Source organism: Pseudonaja textilis, chromosome 5 (assembly GCF_049901715.1).
Source record: "Pseudonaja textilis isolate UNSWEBS1 chromosome 5, rPseTex1.2, whole genome shotgun sequence".
Taxonomy (NCBI): domain Eukaryota; kingdom Metazoa; phylum Chordata; class Lepidosauria; order Squamata; family Elapidae; genus Pseudonaja; species Pseudonaja textilis.
The window spans coordinates 74,781,854-74,801,412 of record NC_141994.1 but is presented as its reverse complement, the minus strand read 5'-3'; the positions used below and the strand labels follow the sequence as shown (position 1 = coordinate 74,801,412).

Genomic DNA, 19,559 nt, shown 5'->3' with positions numbered 1-19,559 from the left:
TGTACTGTAACTTGAAACTTATCAACCTCTCAAGTAGGCTAACCACAAGGAACATTGGAGTGACAAGACTAAACAAAAAAACAAACAAAATAGAAATCCCTGAGAAGGTAAATAAATATCAACGGTCACCATGAAATAGTTCAAATTTCTTAAGACATTGTAAGAGTGGGGGAAAAAAAACCCACCAGCATTTGGAAGATATAAAAGAGCAGCATTAAAGAATGAAAGTCAAAGGAATGGGAGCATTTGATACGGGCGTTGAATTTTCTGCGTTCGATCCTAAGTGCGGGCAGATATTTCTCTGGGCACACTTGAGAACATACCTGCTGAACGAAAGCTCTGCCCTGGCGACAGGGAGAGCCTCCGGCCATTAAAACACTCAGCTCCATTCCATCGCCCAGACTCCACCCCACAAGGGATTATGAGGTCGTTAAAAGAGGATGCCTTCATTTTCTTTGAAGGACAAGATATATCCCTTGGGCATTTTCACTCACGGAGGTGTTTCCCGAGGTCCCAATGGGTTACCCGATGAGGGGAACCTTTATTGCAAAAAGGGAGGGTGGGGGGGGGAGAGGGGAGAAGGACATTTTGGGGCGGATGGTTTCAATGCACCGATTTCTTGCACAGGCAGTTCATCTCCTCGCTGCAGGTGTTGGTGACCACCTTTCCGTTGCTAATTGCCACACAACATTCAGTGGGGATACAAGGCCTGGTTACGTGTATAGATCTGTCGAGAGATTTAAAAATAAATAAAGAAGAAGAAGAATTACTGATTTTTTTTTTAAAAAAAGGCTCCGTCAGGATTCCACCAGTCGGTCTTACTAAATCATGATTCTCGAACCAAACTTCGAAGGATTCATTCGAGGCGACATACCGGCCCTGCGCTGTATGAAGCCAACTCTGACATACGTCATTTACAGTCCCCTGTGATCCTGTTTCCCACTCCCCCCCCTTCTGGGTGTCATCAATCACGTTCTCCAATTAAATATATTCGCGGGCAAAAGCTGTGGGTAGTTTAGTTACAATCTTTTAAAGATAAAGAGTGGGAATGTACTTCCGCTTTCAAACTGCTCTTCCAGATTTCCTTCCTCCTCCCTCCTCCCCTTTTTATGGCAACCACTAAAACAGGCCTAGGAATGTTTTATGAGTTGACATTTGGCTCCTCTCACTTCTTCAAGAAGGTGACCTGTATTAAGCAAAAACAAATTGAGCGCAGATATAGAATTTAGATTTGCAAAACCACACACACACACACACACACACACACACACACGGCTTGGTTGGATTTTCTGCCTGGAATCTTGCTATAAGGCGATCGGCCTGGACGTTCCTACTCTTTACCCAAGATGCCTCTGGTAATGGGTAGCCCTTCCACTTGATTTACTGTCAGGATTCCAGCAATCGCTCCAATGAAATCATGATTCTCGAGACAAACTTCAAAAAAACTCCAAAGGATTCATTAGAGGCGACATACTGGCCCTGCCCTATAGGAAGCCAACTCTGGCCTATGTAATTTACAGCCACCTATGACCCTGTTTCCCCCCTCCCTCCTGGGTGTGTCATAAATCAGATTCTCCAACAGAGCACCTTCACAGGCTGGGTGTCATCAGTCACAGTCTCCAGTTAAATATATTCGCAGGCAAAAGCACTGGTAGTTTAGTTACAATCTTTTAAAGAGAAGAGTTGGAATGTACTTCCGCTTCCAAACTGCTGCACTGCCCTTCCGGATTTCCTTCCTCTCCCCTCCTTTTTTTTTATGGCAACTACTAAAACAGAACTAGGGATGTTTTATGAGTTGACAGCCTCATTACAGGCAGCCGTCTGCTTACAACTATTCATTTAGTGGCCGTTCAAAGCTCCAATGGCACTAACCATAGTGATCGCCACGATTGTTAAGTTAGTCACATGGGGGTGAAGTGAATCTAGATGCCCCATTGACTTGGTTGATCAGTAGCGCACGAAATGTCACATGACCCCTGGATATGGCACCCGTCATAAATAGAGTCCATGGCCAAGCGTCGGAATTCGGATCAGGTTGATTGTGGGGATGCTGCAGCGGTCGTAAGGGTGAAAAACGGTCCTAAGTCACTTTTTTTTCAGTCTGGTTGTAGCTTCGGACACTAAGCAAACTTTTGTAAGTCGAGGCCTGCCTTCCAGGTGCCACCTATCGTCAGCTGTTGTTTTAAAGCAGGATTTTTGGGGACTATCCTGGAGCCAGGATCTTTTGAAAAGATTCGAAAATATTTTAAAAAGATATTTTAAAGCGGGGCTCTCCAACCTTGGCAACTTTAAGGCTTGTGGTATGGTTGGCTGAGGGACTCTGGGAGTTGAAGTCCACAAGTCTTAAAGTCGCCAACATTGGAGGCCTCACAACTAGGGAACTCTGGGAGTTGAAGTCCACAAGTCTTAAAAGTTTTACTGGCTGAGGACTCTGGGAGTTGAAGTCCACAAGTCTTAAAGTCGCCAACATTGGAGGCCTCACAACTAGGGAATTCTGGGAGTTGAAGTCCACAAGTCTTAAAAGTTTTACTGGCTGAGGACTCTGGGAGTTGAAGTCCACAAGTCTTAAAGTCGCCAACATTGGAGGCCTCACAACTAGGGAACTCTGGGAGTTGAAGACCACAAGTCTTAAAAGTTTTACTGGCTGAGGAACTCTGGGAGTTGAAGTCCACAAGTCTTAAAGTTGCCAACATTGGAGGCCTCACAACTAGTGAAATTCTGGGAGTTGAAGACCACAAGTCTTAAAAGTTTTACTGGCTGAGGACTCTGGGAGTTGAAGTCCACAAGTCTTAAAGTCGCCAACATTGGAGGCCTCACAACTAGGGAACTCTGGGAGTTGAAGTCCACAAGTCTTAAAAGTTTTACTGGCTGAGGAACTCTGGGAGTTGAAGTCCACAAGTCTTAAAGTCGCCAACATTGGAGGCCTCACAACTAGGGAACTCTGGGAGTTGAAGACCACAAGTCTTAAAAGTTTTACTGGCTGAGGGACTCTGGGAGTTGAAGGCCACAAGTCTTAAAGTTGCCAACATTGGAGGCCTCACAACTAGTGAACTCTGGGAGTTGAAGACCACAAGTCTTAAAAGTTTTACTGGCTGAGGGACTCTGGGAGTTGAAGGCCACAAGTCTTAAAGTTGCCAACATTGGAGGCCTCACAACTAGGGAACTCTGGGAGTTGAAGACCACAAGTCTTAAAAGTTTTACTGGCTGAGGGACTCTGGGAGTTGAAGTCCACAAGTCTTAAAGTCGCCAACATTGGAGGCCTCACAACTAGGGAACTCTGGGAGTTGAAGTCCACAAGTCTTCTGCAGAACCGGTAGCGGAAATTTTGAGTAGTTGGGAGAACCGCCCAATGCCACCTCTGACTGGCCCCGCCAACCCCATCTAGTCTCCAGCTCCCATTGAGTGCCAGATGATTGGCTGGGACTTCTTTGGTTGCCCTGCACAGGAGAACGGAGCTGGAAAGCAGGTTAGTGGGGTGGGGAGGGAAGAGGGATTTTGCAGTATATCCTTCCCCTGCCACGCCCACCAAGCCACGCCCACCAAGCCACGCCCACCAAGCCACACCCACAGAACCGGTAGTAAAAAAAATTTGAATCCCACCCCTGGAAATGACCTTCCCCAGGGGAGGTAGCGCCACTTTTCATCCCCACCTCACCCACCCCAGCCCGGGGGTGGGTGGGAAGGTGACCCTCACATCTGGATGTGCATGAGTTCCCCATCTGCCCAATGCCAGGTCTTCTGAGAGAAGTTGAAGAACAAACCGATCCAGACCTTCTGCGGGATGTGGCTGTGATTGATCACGTTGACCCATTTGCGGGACTCTCGGAGCAGGAACACCTAGAGGGGAAATGCCGGGTTTGATTCTGGCCACAGACCAGGAAATGGGGGGGGGGTAACTCAGGGCGACCCCAACCTCTGGACGCTCAAGGACAGGGGTTGCCGTACCACCTCAGCAACGCCCACCCCTTCAAAGAGAGCAACGGTGGAGTGGGATTCAACACCTTGAAAACAGAAGATCCTTAAAGTGCCTACGGAAAGAAAAGCAGAGATTTGACTTCCGTACAAGAATAACAGAGTTGGAAGGGACTCGGGAGGTCTTCTAGTCCAGCCCGCTGCTCAAGCAGGAAAAGTTGTACTATCACAGACAAATGGTTGTGTCATGTCCCTGGCGGGGACGGACTCTGAGGGAGAGGAGGAACCCGCAACTTTGGATGAATGGCTGCCAAAATTATTGAGGGAATTTGCAGAGGTGGCTCAATTGACCACGTCCATTAAAGAAAGGAACACAATCGTTTTGTTTTGTTTTGAAACTTTGATTTTGCCTTTTGCTGATTAGGTAGGTTTGTTACAATAGTAATATATATACCCAAAGAAGGCGTGTGTGTGTGTGTGTGTGTGTGTCAACTTATTTTCCAAAGGGCCAGAAAGCAGGACAAAGAAACAATGGATGGAAACTAATCAAGGTGCGAAACAACCTGGAAGTCAGGAGAAACTTCCCAACAGGGAGGACAATTAATCAGTGGAACAGCTGGCCACTAGAAGTTGTGGGTATATAAACAACCCCCTCTAAAGTGTTGGCACACAATACGCTCCCTTCTTTTTGGTTAGGTTGAAGGATTTCTGCAGAAATCTACATTTTCATCTTAGGAATTGGCTTTTTGTATTTTGTTGGTTGGTTTATTGAATTGGTGAAACCTGCCCGCCTCCAAACAGACTCTGGGTGTCTTAGTTTTTTTTTAAAAGTCCACTGTTGCTTATTTGAAAGGCAACGTGAGTCTCCTTATTGGTGAGAGGGGTTGTCATGCCCCTGTTGGAGTCTGAATCCAAGGAGGAAGGTGAGCGGCTGACAGGGAGTGGGAGTGTGACTCCGTCGGCTGTGGAGGAAACCGGGGAAGGGTAAAGTCCGTCTGGGCAGAGCAGGGAAGAGGTAGAACAAGGGAGAGGGAGTTCAGAGGAAGACCCAGCCCCACCCTCTCTTCATCCTAGGGCACGCAGGGAGGAACGGAGAAGAGAGCAACGTGGGTTGCATGGCTTACGGGGGAGGAAAGGGCCCTGATTCCCTTAGCCACACCTTTGAATGAGAGTTTAAAAGAGATGCATGTTGAGTGTGGCAGCTGCTGGGACCAACTGTGAGTTTATCTTGTGTTGACTTTGCTTATCTGTGTTCCTGGCATCCTCCTAATTGGATTAAATTACTGCCGTGCCTTCATGTCTGGAATTCCTTCTCCTGCCCTGCTGGACTAATGACCTCCTTTTGCCTTGATTGGACTTATAGTTACAGTTTTTGTTGACCACATTTCGGACTGGATTCTCTGCAGCCAAAGGCTGTTCCTGGCAGAGTTTTTCTCCAGCCCAGAAGGTAACCAGGACATTGGGGGCAAAGTTGGGGCTATTGAAGGGACTCTTATTGATTATCTGACTGTGTTGCCTTTGTGCCATGCCCCTTTGGGCCATCACAGGAGTGGTATATGAATTTGACTAGAAAAATAGATAGACAGACAGACAGACAGACAGATGAGAAATGAGAGATAGATACAGAAAGATATAGAGATAGAGGAGGGGATAGAATGGATAGATACATAGAGATGATAGATGGAGATAGATAGATAGATAGATAGATAGATAGATAGATAGATAGATAGAGATAGATAGATAGATAGATAGATAGATAGATAGATAATAGATGAAATGGAGATATAGAAAGAGAGATAGAGATAGAGGAGGGGATAGAATAGATAGATACATAGAGACAATGATAGATAGACAGATAAATAGATATAGAAATGAGATATATAGAAAGAGAAAGATAGAGAGAATAGAGGAGGGATAGAATAGATAGATAGATACATAGAGAGACAGATAGATAGATAGAGATAGATAGATAGATAGATAGATAGATATAGATAGATAGATAGATAGATAGATAGATAGATGAATAGATAGAATGGATGGATAGACAGATAGATAGATTGATAAGTAGATAGATAGATAGATAGATAGATAGAGAAAGATGATAGATAGATAGATAGATAGATAGATAGATAGATAGATAGATAGATAGATAGATAGATGATAGACAGACAGACAGATAAATAGATGAGAAATGAGAGATATAGAAAGAGAGATAGAGATAGAGGAGGACAGATGATAGAATAGATAGATACATAGATAGAGACAGATAAATAGATGAGATAGATAGATAGATAGATAGATAGGAGATAGATAGATAGATATAGATAGATAGATAGATATAGATAGATAGATAGATAGATATAGATAGATATAGATAGATAGATAGATAGATAGATAGATAGATAGATAGATAGATAGATAGATAGATGATAGACAGACAGATAAATAGATGAGAAATGAGAGATATAGAAAGAGAGATAGAGAGATAGAGGAGGGGATAGAATAGATAGATACATAGAGACAGATGATAGAGAGAGATAGATAGATAGATAGATAGATAGATAGATAGATAGATAGATAGATAGATAGATAGAGATAGATAGATAGATAGATAGATAGATAGATAGATAGATAGATAGATAGATAGATGATAGACAGATAGATAGATATAGATGAGATAGATAGATAGATAGATAGATGAGAGAGAGAGAGATAGATAGATAGAATGATGAATACATAGAGACAGATGATAGAGATAGATAGATAGATAGATAGATAGATAGATAGATAGATATAGAGGAGAGAAGAGAGGGGGCAGAGGGAGATAGGATTTCATTTCCAGGAACAAGCAGCGCCTCCCCCGTCCGCCCCCGCCTACTTGCCCCCAATTGCAGGAACGGCAGGCATGCTCACCATTTCCCCGTCCGTGTCGACCTTGAGCAGCCTGCTTCCCCGGGCCTTGCATTTCTCCGCGCACATTCCCCAGGGCATCACGAAATCCGTCCGTCGGTAGCAGTTCTCTGCCCGTTGCAGCCAGGTGTGGTTGCGGCAGAGTTTACAATGCTGACCTAGAGAGGGAGGGTGGAGGGATATCAGAGGTGGGAGTCTACCGGTTCTGACCCATTCTGCAGAACCCGTAGCAGAAACGTTGAGTAGTTCCGAGGACTGGCCAACCCAGCATACACCACCTCTGACTGGCCCCGCCCATCCCATCTAGTCTCTGCCTCCCATTGAGTCCCAGCTGATTGGCTGGTTCTTTTTTGGTTGCAGGAGAACGGAGCTGGAAAGCAGGTTAGCGGGGTGGGGAGAGAAGGGGGATTTTGCGGTATATCCTGACCCTGCCACACCCACCAAGCCACACCCACAGCCGATCAGCTGGGTCTTCTTGGATTGCCCTGCACAGGAGAATGGAGCTGGAAAGCAGGTTAGTGTGGATTTTGCAGTAACCTTCCCCTGCCACGCCCACCAAGCCACGCCCACGGTACCAATAGTAAATTTTTCGAATCCCCCTCCCACAGCTCATTCATCCAGTTCTTCTCTCTTTGCGCACACTGTTAGGAATAACAAGGTTACCTAACGTAGTTTGGGTAAAATAATATATATAAACTATGATAGTAAGTTTAAGTGTGTGTCGCTTTAAACTGCAAAGCATGTAATTTTGGGTGTGGTTGTGAAACCACCATAAGGGGGAGCAAGAGAACCTGCTGGATTGCCTGGATTGATGGTTTGCTAACTGCGTGTTCCCTGCTGCTGAGTTTTTGAACGTCGGAGGAAGAAAGGAGGTTTGACTTCTTCATATCTCTACTGCGAGGAGATATATTACTGGACTGATATTTGTAAGTTTACTGACCTCTTTTTCGACACTGGACTTTGCAACTGAATAATCCCCGGACGGACTGAACTAGTGAATGATATATGGACTGTTTTGACTATGCTAAAACTCTTACTGGAATAAACTATTTAACTAGCACTATGTATCTGTTTTACTGAGTGTAAGCTACAAAAATGTTTATCTCACATATTTTGCCTGCCTGCCTGACTGCCGTGCAGATTCTGCTAGGGTGTATCCCTAACACACACCCCTTTTCAGAACTGGGGTGGAGGGAGGCCGAGTTGATGGCCGAAAGCGTGGAAAGTTAGCACCCGCCCTTCTCCTAGAAGAATGAAATATTCCAGGAAATATTAAAAAGGGCAGAATATTTCCCTTAAAAGAGAAATAGGAATCTTAAGGGCAACAGAAAGTCAGCCCCAGCTAAGATGGGTGCCATCTTATTTACAAGGCAAAAGACCTTCAGTTCCAGGGTGATGGAGCTCAGAATTCAAACCAGGCCAAAGCCATTCAGCTATACAAGGAATTGCCCAAAGCCCCTTCATTATATCACTCAGCAAGATTCAACCAAGCCTGGGACTCAAGACAACCTGTGCATGGCCCCGTGCGACTCTGACAACCAATCAGGATACATTTCTTGCCACAGGAACAGGAAGCAAGTTCAGAGCCCAAGAGAGGGCATCTCTCTCTCTCTCTCTCTTTCTCTCTCTCTCTGTCTCTCTCTCAGGGAGCAACGTGGGTTGCATGGCTTATGGGGAAGGAAAGGGCCCTGATTCCCTTCATTAGCCACACCTGGAAATGAGAGTTTAAAAGAGATGCATGCTGAGTGTGGCAGCTGCTGGGACCAAACGTGAGTTTATCTTGTGTTGACTTTGCTTATCTCTGTTCCTTCAGACCAGGTGGTCCTGCTGTCCACCATTAAGCCATCTTTCCAATCAGCCTCTATGCTTCCAGTGTCTTTTCCCCCACTTGGAACCGAACCCAGATGGACATTTCTTCCAACAGGAAAAGGAATAGTTGAGATTGTACAGATATTTCCAACTGGGGGGGTACAGAAGTCTGCCTCAAAGGAAGATTTCTCTACCCCTCCCATAAGATCTCTCCTCTAATGCACGCTTTTGAGGATGCAGCCATTAGCATGTTCCAGGGACTTTGGGTGTAGATCCTGACTCGGAGGTGGTGGTGGTCCTTGATGCATTCTGAGCTTGGCTGTTTGCTGCTGACATTTCATTACCTAACTTTGTAGCATCATCAATGCTAGAAGACACTGGGGTTGCTGGAAGGAGGAGGAGGAAGAGGTAGAGGAGGAGGAGGAGGAGGAAGAAGAGGAGGAGGAAGAAGTAGAAGAAATAGTAGAGGAAGAGATAGAGGAAGGGGAAGGAAGGGGAAGGAAGAAGAAGAAGAAGAAGAAGAAGAAGAAGAAGAAGAAGAAGAAGAAGAAGAAGAAGAAGAAGAAGAAGAAGAAGAAGAAGAAGAAGAAGAGGAGAGGAGGAAGGAAGAAGAGGAAGAGGAGGAGGAGGAGGAGGAGGAGGAGGAGGAGGAGGAGGAGGAGGAGGAGGAGGGAAAGATAGAGGAAGAAGAGAAGGAGGAAGAAGTAGAAGAAATAGTAGAGGAAGAGATAGAGGAAGGGGAAGGGGAAGGGGAAGAAGGGGAAGAAGAAGAAGAAGAAGAAGAAGAAGAAGAAGAAGAAGAAGAAGAAGAAGAAGAAGAAGAGAGAGGAGGAGGAGGAGGAGGAGGAGGAGGAGGAGGAGGGAGGAGAGGGAAAAGATAGAGGAAGAAGAGAAGGAGGAAGAAGTAGAAGAAATAGTAGAGGAAGAGATAGAGGAAGGGAAGGGGAAGGGGAAGAAGGGGAAGAAGAAGAAGAAGAAGAAGAAGAAGAAGAAGAAGAAGAAGAAGAAGAAGAAGAAGAAGAAGAAGAAGAAGAAGAAGAAGAAGAAAGAGGAGAGGAGGAGGAGGAGGAGGAGGAGGAGGAGGAGGAGGAGGAGGGAGGAGGAGGAGGAAGAAGGTGGTGACTTTATGGCCTTAGTTCTATTCTATTCTATTTTTGGAGCACAGAGGAGCCACTAACCCTGGTCTCCTGCCAACAGCTTGATAGCATCATTCAGCCTCTTCTCCCTGGTCCTCATCTGGAGAGTTTGGTCATTTAACGTATCGGCCTTCTGGATATCTGAAACGAAGGAGAAACAAGGCAGAGACTATTGTCCAGAAGGAGGTTCTCCCCCAGGATGGTGGGGGGACAGAGAGTCACTCCCACCAACCTGCAAAGCTCAGCCCAGAAGGCCAGATCTGGGGGCCAGCCACCACCCGGGGAGTCTCAGCCCCCCATTTTGACGTTGGTCCGAATGCGACGGCAACAGAAACTCAGCTTGGGAGGAGTCGAGAAAGGTCCCACTACCTGACCAGGTGAGGCAGTGGCACCTCGCCACCGTCAATACCAGGGCCTTCTAAAGCAGTGAAGCTTGGCAGCTTTCAGGTGGGTGGACTCCAATTCCCAGAATTCCCCAGCCAGCTGGCTGGGGAATTCTGGGAGTTGGAGTCCACCCACCTGAACCTTTAAATTGAGAGGCCTTGTTCTAAACCAGCTCCTAGTTCATCCTCCCAGACCAGACCCAATGGCTTTCTTTTTCTTTTTGAATAATTTTTTTTTATTTTTTAATAACAAACATAAGCATACATAACAAAATTAACATAAACATAACACAAAAAACATAAATATATCCTTCTTCATAAATTTACATACCGTGCATCGATTAGTTTACCACTTTTTTTTGTGCATCCATTTCCTAGTCACTAGTATAATTATATTACATAATAGCTCATATTATCAATCAATAATTGTATAGCCTAATATCATCGCTAAAAAAAAATCATTTATAATTTTGTTAATTCATATTTTAATGAGATAACTATAATTTGCTTAATTTATTTTGCAATAAATCATACCCAATGGCTTTCTAACAGCCTTCCAAACTCTACCCATTGGTCCAGCTCTTTCTCGGTTGACCTCCCTTAGTTCCTTGCCCCCAGATGTCCCCATCAGGTGTCCAACCCTGGGTAGGAGAGTCATCCTGACACCCCAATATTGCATGGAGGGTCTCAGACGGAAAGGACTCCAAGTCAGTGGGACAATTAGGACCGTAGACAGAAGAACGGCTGCTAGGCCTTCTGATCAAACGTAGCTTTGATGTTCTTCAGAGATGTTGGGCAGGACCTCCTCCTGCGCCCCCAGCCACCCAGCCCCAACAGCCAAGGATTTACGGGAGGGATTGCTCCATTCTACCCTTGAGAGAAGAAAAGAGGTCCAGGAGGGGTGACCCCAAGGCTGGGAGAAGCAGAGGTAACTTACAGAGGTTAAGGAAACCCATCAGCGTGGAGAACAAGGTCAGAGCGACCACCGCTAAGAAGATGGCAAGGAATTGTGCCCAGCTGGTTATGCCAAGGAATTCTGGGAGGAAACAAAAAGGACAGATGCCGTTAAGGACAGAAGGAAAATAGTTGTGGCTCAGGTGAGGCCTTTGGTGAACACGGCGGTTTTCTTGCAGACCTTTCATGACCCAACTAGGGAACATCATCTGTGCTAGAGGGGAGTGGAGTTTGTAGAAAGGAAAAGGAGTGATGGAGAAAGACAAGAAAAAGAAGGAGGAGGAGGAGGAGGAGGAGGAGGAGAAAGGTGGCTGAGGGGTCCTCGCTGCTCTCGGAGCTTGGTGGTTTCCTTGCAGGCGTTTCATGACCCAACTAGGCAACATCATCCGTGCTAGAAGGGGAGTGGGTTGTAGAAAGGATTTGCAGAAAGACAAGAAAGAGAAGGAGGGAGGAGGAGGAGGAGGAGGAGGAGGAGGAGGAGGAGGAGGGAGGAGGAGGAGGAGGAGGAGGAGGAGGAGAAAGGTGGCTGACGGGTCCTTGGTGCTCTCTGAGCTTGGTGGTTTTCTTGCAGGCGTTTCACGACCCAACTAGGGAACATCATCAGTGCTGGAAGGGAGTGGAGTTTGTAGAAAGGAAAAGGAGTGATGGAGAAAGACAAGAAAGAGGAGGAGGAGGAGGAGGAGGAGGAGGAGGAGGGGGAGGAGGGAGGGGATGGCTGTGGGGTCCTTGAACTTAATGGTTTTCTTGCAGACGTTTCATGACCCAACTAGGGAACATCATCAGAGCTAGAAGGGAGGGGGGGGTTGCCTTCTGTTTATATACAGTAGTTCGCCCTGCTAATGTTGGTAGAAGGAAGGATTCCTTCCTTCGTTCCTTCATTCGCTATGGAGTCCTTGATGCTCCCTCTGAGTTTGGGGGTTTTCTGGCAGACGTTTCATGACCCAACTAGGGAACATCATCAGTGCTAGAGGGGAGGAGGGTTTTCAGGGAGGAGGTGGAGGAGGGCGACAACTGTGGGGTCCTTTAATGCTCTCTGAACTTGCTTGTCGTTAAGTGAATCCAGCTTCCCCATTGACATGTGATCAGGGCACACTTTGACCGTCATAAACATGAACCAGTTGCCAAGCGTTTGAATTTTGACCGTGGGGATGCTGCAGTGGTCATAAGTGTGAATAACGGTCATAAGTCATAGATAATCAGAGTTGGAAGGGACCTTGTAGGTCATCTAGTCCAACCCTATACCATTTCTGACAGAGGGCAGCCTAGTCTCTTCTTGAAAGCTTCTCGTGATGAAGCTCCCACAACTTCTGAATAACAGAATAACAACAGAGTTGGAAGGGACCTTATAGGTCATCTAGTCCAACCCTCCGCCAAAGCGGGATACCCTACACCATTTCTGACAAATGAGAGTCCAATCTCTTCTTGAAAGCTTCTAGTGATGATGCTCCCACAACTTCTGAATAACAGAATAATAATAGAATAAGAGAGGTTGGAAGGGACCATGTAGGTCATCTAGTCCAACCCCCTGCCCAAGCGGGAGACCCCACACCATTTCTGACAGATGCCAGTCCAATCTCTTCTTGAAAGCCTCCAGGGATGAAGCTCCCACAACTTCCAAAGGCAACTTCTGTTCCATCGGTTGATTGTTCTCACTGTCAGAAAGTTTCTCCTTATTTCCAGGTTGAATCTCTCCTTGTTCAGTTTCCATCCATTATTCCCTGTAACTTTTTTCACTGCTGTTGCAATTTTGAATGGTCCTTAACCGAACTGTTGTAAGTCAAGGATTATTTGTATTCTGCAGCAGCAATACATTTTATATGTATCCTATTGAACTAATTTAAATTAAATAAAAAAGGATTAAAATTTGAATTGAAATGAAATGGATTCCCGTTTGGACTTAATTAAAAGCAGATTAATATTGGAATTTAAAGTAAAACAGTTGAAAATTTGAATGGAAATAGAATTAAATTAAAGTGGATTAATGTTTAAATATAAATTAAAATGGAGTGATATTTGAATTTAAATAAAAGTGGATTAAAATTGGAATTGAAATTAAAATACTGTAGATGAAAGATTGAATTTACATTAAATTAAAAATGGATTGGCTTTTGAGTTTAGATCATGTTAAAAATGGATGATGTTTCAAAAGCACAATTAAACTACTTAAGGCCTAGACCATAAGAAGAACCAAAGAGGGAACAGGCCAGCTTGCTAGCCATCTTGGTTTGTTGCTGTTGTAACTATAAACATAGTTATGATGATCATCCTGTCTTTTCAAGGAATTCATCCCAATTTTGCTGCTTACCTGCAAAGAAGGCCCTGCACAAAACCCACCTGCAGCTTCCTTTCCCTCCCAACTCCCCCTCCCCTCCTACAGGGTGCAGCCTCCGGTTTAAACAGAGGGCGGGTTTCTAGTCCTCATGCCCACCGTGAAGCAGTTCAACCTGGGAAAAAGAGCCAGAAAGGCAAGGATTCTTTGCAAAGAATCACAAAGGACTTCTAAGCAAGAGAGCTGCTTTGTAAGGCCCGTAGGCCTCCCCCCCACCAATGAAGACCCCCCTCACTCACTGGGGGAGAAAGGCATAGGCTGTACTTCTTCCTCCTGGCCATGAAGACCTTCTGCTCTGGGGGCAACCTGGGCGCTTTCGAGCTTTTCCAGAAAGCCGGTCCTTTCTGGGGTGTGTTTGCCTGCTGGGGGGACTGGTCGAAGAACCGGAGCGATGAGTGGGACCAGACTCGGAGTGGAGAGTGGGACCCAGTGGTCTTCATCCTTGCTCGGCTCGCCCTGGCACCACCAGGCGGGTGGCGGAAATGTCTCTGTTCTCTGTGATGCCAACTGCCACTGCACTGTCACCGGGGCACCGTTGGCACTTTTCAGCTGGGGGGGGGGCTCACTTGCCCCCCCACCCACCCAGAAGGTTCCGGCACAGCTTGGAATCATTTCCCTCCCTCCCCCCGCCCCACCCAAGGCAAATTCATATCCTGGATTGCTAATTTCCTCCTCCTTTTGCAAATGAGTTGTGTTTGATTCAACCCGCCCAAGGAGGAAACAGATGGCGTTTTATGTTTGGTGGATGGAGAGAGAGAGAGAGAGAGAGAGAGAGAGAGAGAGAGAGAGAAGGACAGGGAGGGTGGGAGGAAGAGATTATAAATAGACGATAGAATAGATGCACAGATAATACATTATAAAGAGAGAGAGAGATTATAGATTATAAATAGATCAGGCAGATAATATAGTTTATAAATAGATGATAGAGAGAGAGAAAGAGAGAAATTGAGATTATAAAAAGATTATAAGTAATTATAGATAGCTGATAGATAAAATAGATGATAGATGATAGATAAAGAGATAATATAGATTATAGATAGATAGATACTGTAGATAGATAGATAATATATAGATGATATATTATAGAGAGAGATTATAAATAGATAATAGATTATAAATAGATCAGAAGGATAATATAGATTATAAATAGATGATAGATTAAAAATAGATTATAAATGAATGATTGAGAAATTGAGATTATAAATAGATAGCTAGATTATAAAATATAAATAGCAGATTATAAATAGATGTTAGATAGTTAGATAATATAGATTATAGATAGATATACATAGATTATAGATGATATATCACAGAGAGAGATTTTAAAAAGAGAATAGATTATAAATAGATCAGATGGATAATATAGATTATGAATAAATGATAGATTATAAATAGATGAGCGAGAGAGCGAGGATATGATATAGATATCTAGATTATAAAATATAAATAGCAGATTATAAACAGATAGATGATAGATAAATAGTTAGATAATATAGATTATAGATAGATATACATAGATTATAGATGATATATCATAGAGAGAGAGATAATAGATAATACATTATAAATAGATCAGACGGATAATATAGATTATGAATAGATTATAGATTATAAATAGATGAGCGAGCGAGAGAGGATATGATATAGATATCTAGATTATAAAATATAAATAGCAGATTATAAATAGATAGATGATAGATAAATAGTTAGATAACATAGATTATAGATATACATAGATTATAGATGATATATCATAGAGAGAGAGATAATAGATAATACATTATAAATAGATCAGATGGATAATATAGATTATGAATAGATTATAGATTATAGATAGATGAGTGAGCGAGAGAGGATATGATATTGTAGATATCTAGATTAGAAAATATAAATAGCAGATCGAATAGATTGTAATTAGATAGATAAATAGATGATAGATAGACAACATGGGCAGAGCTAAATGATAGAGAAGGATAGGTGGAGTGGATAAATGGATGACAGATTTTGAGAACAGAATAACAAGAGTTGGAAGGGACCTTGAAGGTCTTCTAGTCCAACCCACTGTCTGGGCAGGAAACCCTACACCACTTCAGACAAATGGTTATCCAACATCTTTTCAAAATCTTCCAGTGTTGGAGCATTCACGACTTCTGGAGGCAAATTGTTCCACTAATTAATTATCCTCGCTGTCAGGAAGTTTCTCCTCAGTTCTAGTTTGAATCTGTCCTTGATGAGTTTCCATCCATTTTTTTCTTGTCTTGCCCTCAGGGGCTTTGGAGAATAGTTTGACTCCCTCTTCTTTGGGGGCAGGCCCTGAGATACTGGAAGACTGCTATCATGTCACCCCTAGTCCTTCTTTTCATGAAGCCAGACATATTCCGTTCCTGCCACCTTTCTCGATAGGTTTCATCCTCCAGCCTCCTAAAAATCATCTTCGTTGCTCTTCTCTGCACCCTTTCCAGAGTCCCGACATCTTTTTTTTTTTACAACCCAAACTGGATGCAAATAGTCCAAGCGCGGCCTTACTTAAAGCCTTGCAAAGCGGCATTTAACACTTCTCCTGATCTTTGATTCTGTCCCTTTAAAATATAAAAATGCCCCACGGCCATTTTGAGGTCTTCCCAGCTCCGGGTCCCCCCGTTCCTGACATGGAGGTGCAGGGGAGGCCGGGAGGCCTGACGACGGCAGCTGGTGCCTGGGCCCAAAGGAGGCCTATTGGGGGAAGCAAAAGGCCGCTGCCCAGGGAGACCCTCTGCCCCCCAAGGGCTGCTGCAGAGAGCTGCAAAGGCCATTTTTAAATTTTATTTGCATTGCTGGAAGACAACCCCCCCCCTCTTTTTTTCCCCTTTGCAACCCCTCGCTCCCTCAAGATGGCCCCCAATGCCTCAATGCAGCCGCACGGAGGAAATGCTACTTTTTTGGGGGAATTCCACCCCACCCACCCCGGCTTGGCTTGCAGCCATTGCTTCCCCTCTGCAGAAGAGTGGGGGGAATTGCTGGGAGGGAGGAGGGCCTAGCACCCCAGGGAGGGCAACTGGGCAGAGAGGGGCATTCTGGGAAATGGAGTCCCCTGGCTGCAGCCCCGCCCAGGAGGAAGGGCCCTCCGGAGCTCCTTTGGGGCCCCCAAATCGAAGCGATTCCCTTGGTTCCCAGGGGAGCCCAAATGAAGCCCTCGGGCCCCTTTCAGCGGGAAAGGCCACCCTTCCCCCCTGTGGAGTTGCAAACCCCCCCCAAGATATTTGGGGGGCTCCTCAGGCCTCGCCTGGCCTGTCTGAGGGCCACACAGGCAGGAGATCCAAGGGAGGCCCGGCTGCCATGTTTAAGACCCCCAAAGTTGGCCCTGCCAAGGAGGCCCCCGGGGGCCTCCATAGGTCCCCCCAAATGGGGGTGTCCCAGGAGTTGATCTTGCTGGAAAGCGGCCCATCCGGGTTGCGCAGCCGTGGGCCCCCGCAACGGTCACCCTCCAATGAGGTGCAAGATGAGGGGGGCCCTTCTCGGCCCCCCCACATCCCCCCGAGTAAGCCCCAAGGAGGAGGGGGAGGAGCAGCGGGGCCACACCTGGGAGCCCTGGCGTTTATTTATTTATTTATTTATTTTTATTTCACTTCACTTCACTTCTACTGTACTGTATTTCTACTTTATTTATCTCTATTTCATTTCATTTTATTATTGTTTTATTTTACTTTACTTTTTTACTTTACTTTACTTTATTTTAATTTATTTTAATTTATTTTTTAATTTAATTTAATTTAATTTTAATTTAATTTAATTTAATTTAATTTAATTTTAATTTAATTTAATTTAATTTAATTTAATTGTTTTATTCAGTTTTATTTCATTATTATTTTATTTTATTATTATAGAATAGAATACGTTATTGCCCAAGTGTGATAGACAGACTGGGAATTTGCCTGTGGTGCGTAAGTCCTCAGTATAGAATTATTAGAATTAGGTACATGCAAATATTTTATTTTATTTTATTATTTTAGAATAGAATAGAATACCGTCTTGACCAAATGTGATAGAACTTGTCTCGGGTGCAAAAGCTCTCGGCGTACATGCCATTTTTATTTTATTTTATTAAATTTTATTTTATTAAATTTTATGTTTTTTTTCTCATTGTGTTTTATTTATTATTGCACCTTATTTCGCTATTGTACTTTATTTTGTGGGGTCCTTAGGGCTCTCTGAGCTAGCCTGTTTTCTTGCAAATATTCCATAACCCAAACAGGGAACATCATCAGTGTTAGAAGGGAGTGGAGATTTGCTCTCTGTTGATATATACAAGTGGTTTACCCTGAGTGTTAGTGGGAGGTTGATTTTATTCCCCTCTTCCCTTCTCTCCTACTTCCCCTCACTTCTCCTTACCTTCTACATTCCTCCTTTAACCTGCTTACCTTTTACCTTTTTTAACCTTTTCTCTTTTATTGTTGCCATCTGAAGTTATTCCAGGCAGCTTACAAAAAAGGAAAGAAAAGAAAGGAAGAAAGAAATTATCAAGAATAAAGCAGCCTTCAATTCTTCCACCCGTCAGCTCAGTCATTCCTGTGCAGATAATCCAGCTTGGGCAGGTGGGGTTTCATTCCTTTCTTCTCATCTCTCCTTTGTCCCTTCCTTCCCTTTTACAGATGCCTGGGATACGACCAACTGGTCTTGCTCCGTCATTGGCCTCCTCTGCATTTGTGCAATCCTCTTCCTTTTGATGATCCTCATGAATCTGAAAGGTAGGCTGACTCGGTTAGCAATATAAATTTTGGGCTCCATTCTGGTTGCAAGTCACAGACTACCTGAAATGGGGTTGGAAGGGACCTTGGAGGTCTTCTAGTCCAGCCCCTTGCTCAAGCAGAAGACCCCCTATGCCATTTCAGACAAATCTCTTCTTGAAAACCTCCAGTGTTGGAGCATTCACAACTTCTGGAAGGAAGTATTTCCATTGGTTAATGGTTCTGACTATCAGGAAATTCCTCGGTACTTCTCGGTCTGATTACTCAAAAAAGATCTTACAGGTCCTGACAAAAACATTTGTAATCTTACAAAAAGAAATTTTCCGGTTACAGGGTTGGGAAGTTTAGGAAGCCAAGGTTTCTTGTCCTATTCATTTTTGGAATGCACACAAGAGCTTTGGCCACTGGTCAATTTAAAACATTCAATACGGAAACAAATAAGCAAAAATAACAAACAGAAACACATCTCTTTTTCTTCAACTTACATCTCTTACAACTCACATCTCTTTCTTCAACCCTCTGTTTTGAAATGGTATCAAGTCCCCGCAAGTTATCAAGAGGAAATCAGAAGTAAAATTTAATTATATACATGTAGAATAAAGTCAACGAAGTATTTCGCACTTTACTTTAAACGAAATCGATTAGCAAGAGAAGAGAAAATGTGTAACTCATGGTTGAATTGTGGGCTCCTTGTTGATCTCTGAGCTTGGTGGTTTTCTTGTAGACATTTCCTGACCTATGGAACATCATTAGTACTGGAAGAGAGGGGTGTTTGGAGAGAGGACGAGGAGGAGGAGGAGGACAAAAGGAGGGGGAGGAGGAGAAGGAAGGAGAAGGAGGAGGAAGAGGATGGATGGAGAAGAAAAAAAGAGGAGGAGGACAATGTGGGAAAAATAGAGAAGACGGAGAAAGGGAAGATAGAGAAGGAGGAGAAGGAATGAAAGGGAGAAAAAAGGAAGGAGAAGAGAGAAAGGCAGAAGGAGGAAGGGGAAGGGGAAGAAGGGGAAGAAGAGGAAGAGGGGGAAAGGAGGAGGAAGAGGAGGAGGAGGAGGAGGAGAAGACGAGGAGGAGGAGGAGGAAGAGGAGGAGAAGGTAGAGGAAGAAGAGAAGGAGGAAGAAGTAGAAGAAATAGTAGAGGAAGAGATAGAGATAGATGAAGATGAAGAAGAAGAAGAAGAAGAAGAAGAAGAAGAAGAAGAAGAAGAAGAAGAAGAAGAAGAAGAAGAAGAAGAAGAAGAAGAAGAAGAAGAAGAAGAAGAAGCAGCAGCTGTGGAGTCCTTGTTGCTTTCTGAGTTGGGTTGTTTCTTTGCAGATGTTTCATGACCCAACTCAGGAATATTATCTGTGTTAGAAACCCCTGCCACACTTCTAGCCCTTAAGATGTTACCTAGATTGATCATGA

General features: G+C 44.3%; 1 protein-coding gene across 1 annotated transcript; it reads right to left on the bottom strand.

Annotated features, from left to right (window-relative positions):
• Positions 1-603: 603 nt before the first annotated feature.
• LOC148125709 (C-type lectin domain family 1 member A-like) lies at positions 604-13,873 on the bottom strand. Its single transcript, XM_087935620.1, has 7 exons — positions 13,673-13,873; positions 13,533-13,548; positions 11,088-11,186; positions 9,810-9,908; positions 6,826-6,980; positions 3,695-3,837; positions 604-727 (listed from the first exon to the last, which is right to left on the bottom strand). Exons 1-7 carry the CDS (start codon positions 13,871-13,873, stop codon positions 604-606), a joined length of 837 nt encoding a protein of 278 aa, XP_087791746.1.
• Positions 13,874-19,559: the final 5,686 nt, after the last annotated feature.